Source organism: Drosophila ananassae, assembly GCF_017639315.1.
Source record: "Drosophila ananassae strain 14024-0371.13 chromosome Y unlocalized genomic scaffold, ASM1763931v2 tig00000111, whole genome shotgun sequence".
NCBI classification, from domain to species: Eukaryota; Metazoa; Arthropoda; class Insecta; order Diptera; family Drosophilidae; genus Drosophila; species Drosophila ananassae.
Window position 1 is genome coordinate 249,412 of NW_025319068.1, and position 11,561 is coordinate 260,972.

General features: G+C 43.6%; 1 protein-coding gene across 1 annotated transcript; it reads right to left on the reverse strand.

Annotated features, from left to right (window-relative positions):
• Positions 1–8,904: 8,904 nt before the first annotated feature.
• Positions 8,905–9,834, reverse strand: LOC123258219. Its single transcript, XM_044718092.1, has 3 exons — positions 9,745–9,834; positions 9,142–9,662; positions 8,905–8,929 (listed from the first exon to the last, which is right to left on the reverse strand). The coding sequence occupies exons 1-3, from the start codon at positions 9,799–9,801 to the stop codon at positions 8,905–8,907; spliced, it is 603 nt and encodes a 200-aa protein (XP_044574027.1). The 5' UTR covers positions 9,802–9,834.
• Between the last annotated feature and the right edge of the window lie 1,727 nt (positions 9,835–11,561).

Genomic DNA, 11,561 nt, shown 5'->3' on the forward strand with positions numbered 1-11,561 from the left:
TCAAATTCATTAGATATCCCTGGAATGCCACCACATAATCTTCGATTAAAGATTGGTTGGCCTATTATTCTCCTCCGTAATTTGAATCCACCTCAATTATGTAACGGTACGCGTTTGGTCATCAAAAAGATCACCGGAAACATTCTTGAAGCAAACATTTTGGCTGGGAAGTTTAAAGGAAAAGTGGTCCTGCTGCCACGTATTCCGATGATACCATCCGAATCAAAACGCTACAGTTTCCAATTCGTTTAGCTTTCGCCATGTTTACAAATAAATCTCAATGTCAAATAATGTCCATTTGTGGTTTAGATTTGAGAAATCCATGTTTTTCTCAAGGGCAACTATATGTTGCGTGTTCACGTGTTGGGAAACCGTCGAATCTATTTGTGTTAGGTAAAGACAGGTTAACCAAAAACATTGGGCACCGATTGGTGTTAAATTAAATGTAATATACTGTATTTGTTATAAATTTAAATGAAAATAATAAATCTGAAAAAATTTTTATTTTTTACCTAAGCTCGTAATACGAGAGTTATATTTAGAGTTAGAGTTACAGCTTTGTCTAAAGTTCCGCCTATAAAATTCTTGCCCTTCTTTAAAATCAACTTGCCTAGCACGTAGGTTATAACTTTTGGCATTTTCCTCGTACGCCTTTAACATGTGGCTTGAAGACTGTTGTCGAACAATTTCAAAAGAGTCGGATCTATTTAGCAAAAGAAAACGATTATCCAGTAAATTTAATTTTCTGAGCAGTGCATACGTCGATCCAGATGTAATCATATGTTGACCAAATGCCATGTAGTAAGGAGAAGTCCTTATACTCGTATGCAGCGAGGAACGTAAAGCGCAACATAAATGATTGATGTGTTCGTCCCAGTCCTTTTGATCTAAACGAACGACGAAAAGCTGACTCTGTGAATAGTGAACGAAATACCGTATGATCCTAACAGATGGCGTTCGCAGCTCCGAAAAGCTGACTCGGTGAATAGTGAACGAAATACCGTTTTAAATTTTTGGTGTCATATGTTACTTAGACTGAAGTGTAAATTAAATTGAAGATAATACAGTGAATATGCCACCGAAAAAATCGAACCTCAACAACGCGAGCTGCAGAGGTTCACGTCGCAAACGTGTTGAAAGAGCTCAGCAATTACCACAACAAATCGAAACCATGAATGCAGCTCAAAGAATCAGGACTGCAGAAAGTCGTGCACAAGAATCTCAAGAACACCGTGACGAATGTCTGCAACAGAATATTACGAGAATAAGAGCGGCACGAGAACGAAACATAGCTACAGTGCGAGTACTAGATCTAAGAAGGCAACGGATCAGCCGCTCATTAACACGTGCATCATTCGTTCGGCTTGCCTTTGAATATGCACCAGATATTAACTACTCAACGCATTCAAAAATAGCTATCTGTGGAATGGATAAAGTATGTCAATTTTGTCAGGCATTAAAATTTCGGAATGAAGCAGCCGGCATGTGCTGCGCATCAGGCAAAGTTGTGCTGTTACCTCTACCCGCTCCGCCGGAGCCTTTATTATCCATTCTTACTGGCAATTCAGATGATTCCAAATTATTTTTGCGTAAGATACGCAAATTTAATTCTTGCTTCCAATTGACGTCATTTGGGGCAACCAAAATTTTCGATCGTGCATCCGATGGACGTAATTTTGAAACTACATTCAAAATTCAAGGCCAGGTGTACCATAAAATCATACCTTAACGCTTGCTGATGCTGCATTGACATCGACACCGAATAACATTCGTCAGTTGTTTGCAATTATTTTAACGACATGTTATTCCTCGCAAGCACAAACTTTGTGGGAAAAATATAAAAATTGTATGACAGAAGACATCTTGCATCGAATTGGACAAACAAATCGATGCCAAAATATAGATTATACACCAGAGATGTACAATTATGGTATGCCATCACATAATCGTCCAGCCACCGACTTACTCAATACCCATTGATTGGCGGGGGTTTCCCGGGGTGCAACCTCCTCCAGAAACTACCCATCCAAAACGTGTTTTCTGCAACAGAAGCAGACCGTCTCCTAGCTGGATTTGCCCGACTGAGAGCAGATAAAAAAACAGGCTTGCTCCAATTAGCAGATCCACACGCTGAGCTCTGTGGAAGTTGGAACCACATTGGCGGGAACTTTCCAATTGGACACATCTATGTTCAGGCCAGGTTGACGCTCTATGATGTGAGACGCCACAATTGCCTCAATGTAAAGGGAATACGTGGATAGGCGAGACTTTAGGCAAACGTTAACCGATGCTCCATCCGTAGTAAACTCAGCGTCTCCAAGGCCAGTCACTGCTACAGAACATTTGGACCGATGAAGCTGAAGTTGACTGGCCAGCCGTGATGTGATGAGATGAACTTGGGAGCCGGAGTCAAGTAGCGCTCGACAAGGAAGAAAGGCTCCTGATCTGCCACGGACGAGAATGTGGGCGAAGGGCAAGAACACTATTTCAGCGCTGCGATCCTGTGCAACAAGAGCATTAGCAGGAGGAGCCTGAGAGGTCGCAACCCCAGATACATTGGCCGGATTCGATCCAGATGCAGGAACGGAAGTGGCGCTTGATAAACGCTCGCAAGGATGCAATAGCGCATGATGTCGGCGATTGCAAGTTGGGCAGCGGGAGGATTAGCATCCGCGGGCTAAGTGATCGGACTTGAGGCACACAAAGCAGAGGGCAAGACGTCGGACCTCATCGTATCGTTCCTCAATTGACAAGGCGAGAAATGTGGGCAGGAAGGCACAGCGAGTGCCAGGATGCCGCACAGGGCACACAAAGCAGGCGGAGCATTCAGGAGCATGCAGGATCGGTTGTTAAATGGCCTACGTCGGCCCGCTTGATTCGCTGACAAATGCGGAGCTAAGGCCAAATCCACCGTCTCCAGGGTACGGCCTTTGTTCCCAAGTTGGAAGGCTATCATCAGTGCTTCCTGCCAGAGAGTCTTCCCATTTGGCTTTTGTGGCAGGGTCCAGCTTTTGAAAGATGATCTGGATGAGAAGGCATCCTTGAACCTCTGTGCGTCTGCGCAGCATCCTTTTACGGCTTGACGCAGCTAAGGTCTAAAGTTCCGCCTATAAAATTCTTGCCCTTCTTTAAAATCAACTTGCCTAGCACGTAGGTTATAACTTTTGGCATTTTCCTCGTACGCCTTTAACATGTGGCTTGAAGACTGTTGTCGAACAATTTCAAAAGAGTCGGATCTATTTAGCAAAAGAAAACGATTATCCAGTAAATTTAATTTTCTGAGCAGTGCATACGTCGATCCAGATGTAATCATATGTTGACCAAATGCCATGTAGTAAGGAGAAGTCCTTATACTCGTATGCAGCGAGGAACGTAAAGCGCAACATAAATGATTGATGTGTTCGTCCCAGTCCTTTTGATCTAAACGAACGACGAAAAGCTGACTCTGTGAATAGTGAACGAAATACCGTATGATCCTAACAGATGGCGTTCGCAGCTCCGAAAAGCTGACTCGGTGAATAGTGAACGAAATACCGTTTTAAATTTTTGGTGTCATATGTTACTTAGACTGAAGTGTAAATTAAATTGAAGATAATACAGTGAATATGCCACCGAAAAAATCGAACCTCAACAACGCGAGCTGCAGAGGTTCACGTCGCAAACGTGTTGAAAGAGCTCAGCAATTACCACAACAAATCGAAACCATGAATGCAGCTCAAAGAATCAGGACTGCAGAAAGTCGTGCACAAGAATCTCAAGAACACCGTGACGAATGTCTGCAACAGAATATTACGAGAATAAGAGCGGCACGAGAACGAAACATAGCTACAGTGCGAGTACTAGATCTAAGAAGGCAACGGATCAGCCGCTCATTAACACGTGCATCATTCGTTCGGCTTGCCTTTGAATATGCACCAGATATTAACTACTCAACGCATTCAAAAATAGCTATCTGTGGAATGGATAAAGTATGTCAATTTTGTCAGGCATTAAAATTTCGGAATGAAGCAGCCGGCATGTGCTGCGCATCAGGCAAAGTTGTGCTGTTACCTCTACCCGCTCCGCCGGAGCCTTTATTATCCATTCTTACTGGCAATTCAGATGATTCCAAATTATTTTTGCGTAAGATACGCAAATTTAATTCTTGCTTCCAATTGACGTCATTTGGGGCAACCAAAATTTTCGATCGTGCATCCGATGGACGTAATTTTGAAACTACATTCAAAATTCAAGGCCAGGTGTACCATAAAATCATACCTTAACGCTTGCTGATGCTGCATTGACATCGACACCGAATAACATTCGTCAGTTGTTTGCAATTATTTTAACGACATGTTATTCCTCGCAAGCACAAACTTTGTGGGAAAAATATAAAAATTGTATGACAGAAGACATCTTGCATCGAATTGGACAAACAAATCGATGCCAAAATATAGATTATACACCAGAGATGTACAATTATGGTATGCCATCACATAATCGTCCAGCCACCGACTTACTCAATACCCATTGATTGGCGGGGGTTTCCCGGGGTGCAACCTCCTCCAGAAACTACCCATCCAAAACGTGTTTTCTGCAACAGAAGCAGACCGTCTCCTAGCTGGATTTGCCCGACTGAGAGCAGATAAAAAAACAGGCTTGCTCCAATTAGCAGATCCACACGCTGAGCTCTGTGGAAGTTGGAACCACATTGGCGGGAACTTTCCAATTGGACACATCTATGTTCAGGCCAGGTTGACGCTCTATGATGTGAGACGCCACAATTGCCTCAATGTAAAGGGAATACGTGGATAGGCGAGACTTTAGGCAAACGTTAACCGATGCTCCATCCGTAGTAAACTCAGCGTCTCCAAGGCCAGTCACTGCTACAGAACATTTGGACCGATGAAGCTGAAGTTGACTGGCCAGCCGTGATGTGATGAGATGAACTTGGGAGCCGGAGTCAAGTAGCGCTCGACAAGGAAGAAAGGCTCCTGATTTGCCACGGACGAGAATGTGGGCGAAGGGCAAGAACACTATTTCAGCGCTGCGATCCTGTGCAACAAGAGCATTAGCAGGAGGAGCCTGAGAGGTCGCAACCCCAGATACATTGGCCGGATTCGATCCAGATGCAGGAACGGAAGTGGCGCTTGATAAACGCTCGCAAGGATGCAATAGCGCATGATGTCGGCGATTGCAAGTTGGGCAGCGGGAGGATTAGCATCCGCGGGCTAAGTGATCGGACTTGAGGCACACAAAGCAGAGGGCAAGACGTCGGACCTCATCGTATCGTTCCTCAATTGACAAGGCGAGAAATGTGGGCAGGAAGGCACAGCGAGTGCCAGGATGCCGCACAGGGCACACAAAGCAGGCGGAGCATTCAGGAGCATGCAGGATCGGTTGTTAAATGGCCTACGTCGGCCCGCTTGATTCGCTGACAAATGCGGAGCTAAGGCCAAATCCACCGTCTCCAGGGTACGGCCTTTGTTCCCAAGTTGGAAGGCTATCATCAGTGCTTCCTGCCAGAGAGTCTTCCCATTTGGCCTTTGTGGCAGGGTCCAGCTTTTGAAAGATGATCTGGATGAGAAGGCATCCTTGAACCTCTGTGCGTCTGCGCAGCATCCTTTTACGGCTTGACGCAGCTAAGGTCTAAAGTTCCGCCTATAAAATTCTTGCCCTTCTTTAAAATCAACTTGCCTAGCACGTAGGTTATAACTTTTGGCATTTTCCTCGTACGCCTTTAACATGTGGCTTGAAGACTGTTGTCGAACAATTTCAAAAGAGTCGGATCTATTTAGCAAAAGAAAACGATTATCCAGTAAATTTAATTTTCTGAGCAGTGCATACGTCGATCCAGATGTAATCATATGTTGACCAAATGCCATGTAGTAAGGAGAAGTCCTTATACTCGTATGCAGCGAGGAACGTAAAGCGCAACATAAATGATTGATGTGTTCGTCCCAGTCCTTTTGATCTAAACGAACGACGAAAAGCTGACTCTGTGAATAGTGAACGAAATACCGTATGATCCTAACAGATGGCGTTCGCAGCTCCGAAAAGCTGACTCGGTGAATAGTGAACGAAATACCGTTTTAAATTTTTGGTGTCATATGTTACTTAGACTGAAGTGTAAATTAAATTGAAGATAATACAGTGAATATGCCACCGAAAAAATCGAACCTCAACAACGCGAGCTGCAGAGGTTCACGTCGCAAACGTGTTGAAAGAGCTCAGCAATTACCACAACAAATCGAAACCATGAATGCAGCTCAAAGAATCAGGACTGCAGAAAGTCGTGCACAAGAATCTCAAGAACACCGTGACGAATGTCTGCAACAGAATATTACGAGAATAAGAGCGGCACGAGAACGAAACATAGCTACAGTGCGAGTACTAGATCTAAGAAGGCAACGGATCAGCCGCTCATTAACACGTGCATCATTCGTTCGGCTTGCCTTTGAATATGCACCAGATATTAACTACTCAACGCATTCAAAAATAGCTATCTGTGGAATGGATAAAGTATGTCAATTTTGTCAGGCATTAAAATTTCGGAATGAAGCAGCCGGCATGTGCTGCGCATCAGGCAAAGTTGTGCTGTTACCTCTACCCGCTCCGCCGGAGCCTTTATTATCCATTCTTACTGGCAATTCAGATGATTCCAAATTATTTTTGCGTAAGATACGCAAATTTAATTCTTGCTTCCAATTGACGTCATTTGGGGCAACCAAAATTTTCGATCGTGCATCCGATGGACGTAATTTTGAAACTACATTCAAAATTCAAGGCCAGGTGTACCATAAAATCATACCTTAACGCTTGCTGATGCTGCATTGACATCGACACCGAATAACATTCGTCAGTTGTTTGCAATTATTTTAACGACATGTTATTCCTCGCAAGCACAAACTTTGTGGGAAAAATATAAAAATTGTATGACAGAAGACATCTTGCATCGAATTGGACAAACAAATCGATGCCAAAATATAGATTATACACCAGAGATGTACAATTATGGTATGCCATCACATAATCGTCCAGCCACCGACTTACTCAATACCCATTGATTGGCGGGGGTTTCCCGGGGTGCAACCTCCTCCAGAAACTACCCATCCAAAACGTGTTTTCTGCAACAGAAGCAGACCGTCTCCTAGCTGGATTTGCCCGACTGAGAGCAGATAAAAAAACAGGCTTGCTCCAATTAGCAGATCCACACGCTGAGCTCTGTGGAAGTTGGAACCACATTGGCGGGAACTTTCCAATTGGACACATCTATGTTCAGGCCAGGTTGACGCTCTATGATGTGAGACGCCACAATTGCCTCAATGTAAAGGGAATACGTGGATAGGCGAGACTTTAGGCAAACGTTAACCGATGCTCCATCCGTAGTAAACTCAGCGTCTCCAAGGCCAGTCACTGCTACAGAACATTTGGACCGATGAAGCTGAAGTTGACTGGCCAGCCGTGATGTGATGAGATGAACTTGGGAGCCGGAGTCAAGTAGCGCTCGACAAGGAAGAAAGGCTCCTGATCTGCCACGGACGAGAATGTGGGCGAAGGGCAAGAACACTATTTCAGCGCTGCGATCCTGTGCAACAAGAGCATTAGCAGGAGGAGCCTGAGAGGTCGCAACCCCAGATACATTGGCCGGATTCGATCCAGATGCAGGAACGGAAGTGGCGCTTGATAAACGCTCGCAAGGATGCAATAGCGCATGATGTCGGCGATTGCAAGTTGGGCAGCGGGAGGATTAGCATCCGCGGGCTAAGTGATCGGACTTGAGGCACACAAAGCAGAGGGCAAGACGTCGGACCTCATCGTATCGTTCCTCAACTGACAAGGCGAGAAATGTGGGCAGGAAGGCACAGCGTGTGCCAGGATGCCGCACAGGGCACACGAAGCAGGCGGAGCATTCAGGAGCATGCAGGATCGGTTGTTAAATGGCCTACGTCGGCCCGCTTGATTCGCTGACAAATGCGGAGCTAAGGCCAAATCCACCGTCTCCAGGGTACGGCCTTTGTTCCCAAGTTGGAAGGCTATCATCAGTGCTTCCTGCCAGAGAGTCTTCCCATTTGGCCTTTGTGGCAGGGTCCAGCTTTTGAAAGATGATCTGGATGAGAAGGCATCCTTGAACCTCTGTGCGTCTCCGCAGCATCCTTTTACGGCTTGACGCAGCAGATGTCGCTTCAGCTCCAGATTCCATTGTGTAATTAAATTAAAATGCAACTTTTTGACAACAAAACCAACAACGGTGTTTTAGTGGCACTTTTAATGCTGATCACGATAATTGAATGGGATGATAATCACGTCGGGGTCACCAAAATGTTGAGCTATTAATAGTTTTTAATAGTGGCCAATCAATAACAAAATTGCAAGTGGCAAAGCTTAGCAATATGAATTTAGCAATATGCAGCAATGTGCAGCAGCTCTACATAAACGATCCCCAAAGCGCAGGCGCTACAAATACCAGCAAAGCGCATGCGAACGGGGGAGAAGTAAACAAAACCAGAACTGCCGATAACCCGCCGCCGCTACTCAGATTTATAATATATGTAACTTATTTTACGCAGCTTCGCCCTTTTCTGCTTGGCTCAACATATCCATTTTATTTATAAAACGTTTGTGTAGGAAATAGAAAAAAGCTGTTTGAGGATTTTCCCGGCAAATATTCGAATTTTTCACCTTTAAAACCTTCCCTAGACCTCCAAGAATAATTCAAGACTAAGATAAGATAAATCCGTTCAGCCGTTCTCGAATTTTATCGAGACTAACGAACAGCAATTCATTTTTATCTATAACTAGCTGACCCGTCAGACTTCGTACTGCCAGCTGTTGTTTTTATTTTTGTTGCGTTCAAAATCTTCTTTTAAACTTAAAAATATTATCTGTTACAGTAAGAACTGAAGATAATCATTTTAATCATTTTCAATCCCAAAAATTAAAGAGTACCCTGTTAAGAGTAAAACATGAATTTTATTATTATTTTTTATACATCATGTTGCTTACTTACAAAACCGAGTTTTCCTGAAATACTGGCTATTTATAAGATTTAAATTTGATAATCACAGACACATAATGTTAAAATACAGTCTGTTAATTAATTTAAAGCTTTCTCATAAGCCATATTTTTTGTTTTGTGGTGCGTAAATAAACAAAGAAGACGGTTTTCCCACGCGCGAACACGCGACGTCTAATTGTCCATGCGCGAAGCAGGGAAACTCCAAGTTGATTCCACAAACTTCTAACGATTGTCCTTGCGATTTATTTATGGTCATCGCAAAATCCAGACGTACTGGAAATTTTAAGCGTTTAAAATCGAATGGTATGTCCGTTGGAATCATCGGTATCCGCGGGATCAAGGCATCCTCTCCTTTGTATTTTCCTTCTATAATTGTCGCCTCAAAGACGTTATTTATCAGTCTTTTCACAGCCAGTCTTCCAGTATTATGGCTATCAAATGGCATCCGATCCAATGCTATTTTGATCATGTTTACTAAATTGTTATTCTGATGAAGAAACATTTGTAATTGTTGGACAATGATTCTCTTCACTGTTGGATTGTGAGCACAACGTTTATTAATTTCCGCATCTGAATTGCCCATAAAATAAATTTGTAAAAATTGATGATCTGCATCAGGTAGTGGTAACAGAGTTCCCAGTAAGTGATAAAATTGTCCTTGTATCTGTGATTTTTCAAAATTTGGCCATTAATTATTTCCTATATATATATATTTTAATAGAAACTTGAATATTTTTATATAATACCTTAAAAGTGGGCACGAAATTGTCTTGTATAATATGTGTAGCACCAAATGATGTCATCTGGAAACAATTGTTACATTTCTGTAATTCTGAATTTCTGAATTTCGACATAGCAATACGACTATTTTCTTGATCTGTCTGTCTCTGGTCATCAGTGCGGTTAGCACGTGAGGTAGCTCTTCGCACCGTAAATCAGGCCGTCTTCTCCTCGGCATCGTAAATTGTAATTAACCAAAGTGAGAAAATTTCCCGCGAAATTTGATAAGTGAGGAAATTTCTAATTAAAATTTTTTCCAATTTTTTTCACAATTTTTCAGTAAACACAATATTGGTTTGTCACATAAAATTAACTGAGCAGAGAACAAAGATTAGCTGTCAAACAATGTATCACGTACCAAAGCCAACTACTATTGTAGTCTCCATATAAAAAAAAATCGGTTTGAGGATTTTCCCGGCAATTATTCGAATTTTTCTCACCTTTTAAACCTTCCCTAGACCTCCACGAATAATTTAAGACCAAGATAAGATAAATCCGTTCAGCCGTTCTCGCGTATTAGCGAGTCTAATGAACAGCAAATCATTTATATATATATAGAGATTAATGAATAAATTAATTAATTATTAATTGTCTTTGCCGGCTGGCTGTGCCTCCGTGGCAGGGGTAGTGCCGGCTGGTTGAATATCCGTAGCGGGGGTCGGCGGTAGGTAGGTTGCTGCCGTTGGTGCCCTTCGACTTCCTTCCTCCTTCCGGCTCTTCCGTTACGGCCCTTAAGGCACGATAACCAAATTCAATAAGTAGGATAAATGTGACGGCTAAAGCCGGAGTTTCATAATCACATTTTCATGGGCGTCATGCAGTTCTCCACAAGCCTTTCAATGACCTTCTTCGTGGACTTTCCTAAAGGCTTCATTGGCGTCTGAAGGTCCACAATGTATACTTTAAACGGTTCTCCTCGTTGCTGTTTCCGCTGCCGAACCTGGTCAGCCAGTTTCTCAAAGTACCCTTTTAGAAGGAAAAAGGCCTCTGGCTGACTTTTATTTGCTCGTGATATCTTTCCCTTACTCTTTGCTTAAACTATCTCGGATCTATTCCCGCGATTTGAGCCGAACGTCCCTCGGTCGGTACAACGAAAGGTGGGCTGTACGTATGCAGTGCGAACCCCGAAAAATATAGATATTAGGAAGAAGAAGAAAAAATACAGCGTGGATTTCGGGAAAGCATTAACGGCGAGAAATGAGGCATGAAGGATTAACGGAAAGAAGCGAGATCGTCATGGATTAACGGGCGCCTCAGGCGCTATTTAAGGAGTGCCACTAGAGCGAATTGTAACCGAGTCTTCTAGGAAAGCTGGAAGAGTTTTGGGAAAGACCTCCGTGGGTAAGTCCGACATTCAAGAGGGAAAGTTTCCTTTAAGGAAGTAGGTTTCCTTTGAAGGACCCCCCGAGGGTAAGTCCGACCGACTCAGGTGCGGGAATTATAGGGAGTGCGCAAGGATCTGTGAGTCGATCTGTGATCCGGCGGCTGTACGCGAGTCATCGAACAAGGATTAATCAAAGAGCATGTGGGAAAAGGATCACGGATCCGAGGCAGAATTGAAGCCGGAACGGAAGAGTCTGGGTGATTTATTTATCGCATATAAAACCAAACAAGGATACCCCGGTCAAGTAAGAAGACTCCGGGGTTTTGGTGAACGCAACTGGGGGTGTGTCCTATGGGGTAGAAAGGCCCTTCGTGCCCTGATCTGACCGCGAGGCACCAAGGAAGCGTTTCCTGCCCGGCGTATGCCGGGAAGTTGGCGGACCAGGTTCGGCAGCGAAAG

What these genes read in the sequence shown, in the direction of transcription:
- LOC123258219 (XM_044718092.1), bottom strand. Translation starts at nt 9,801, where the DNA reads ATGACATCATTTGGTGCTACACATATTATACAAGACAATTTCGTGCCC. An exon ending in ATTTCGTGCCCACTTTTAAG is followed by an intron (nt 9,663 to 9,744) that starts GTATTATATAAA and finishes GAAAAATCACAG; the next exon opens with ATACAAGGACAATTTTATCA. An exon ending in TGTTCGCGCGTGGGAAAACC is followed by an intron (nt 8,930 to 9,141) that starts GTCTTCTTTGTT and finishes TACTCTTAACAG; the next exon opens with GGTACTCTTTAATTTTTGGG.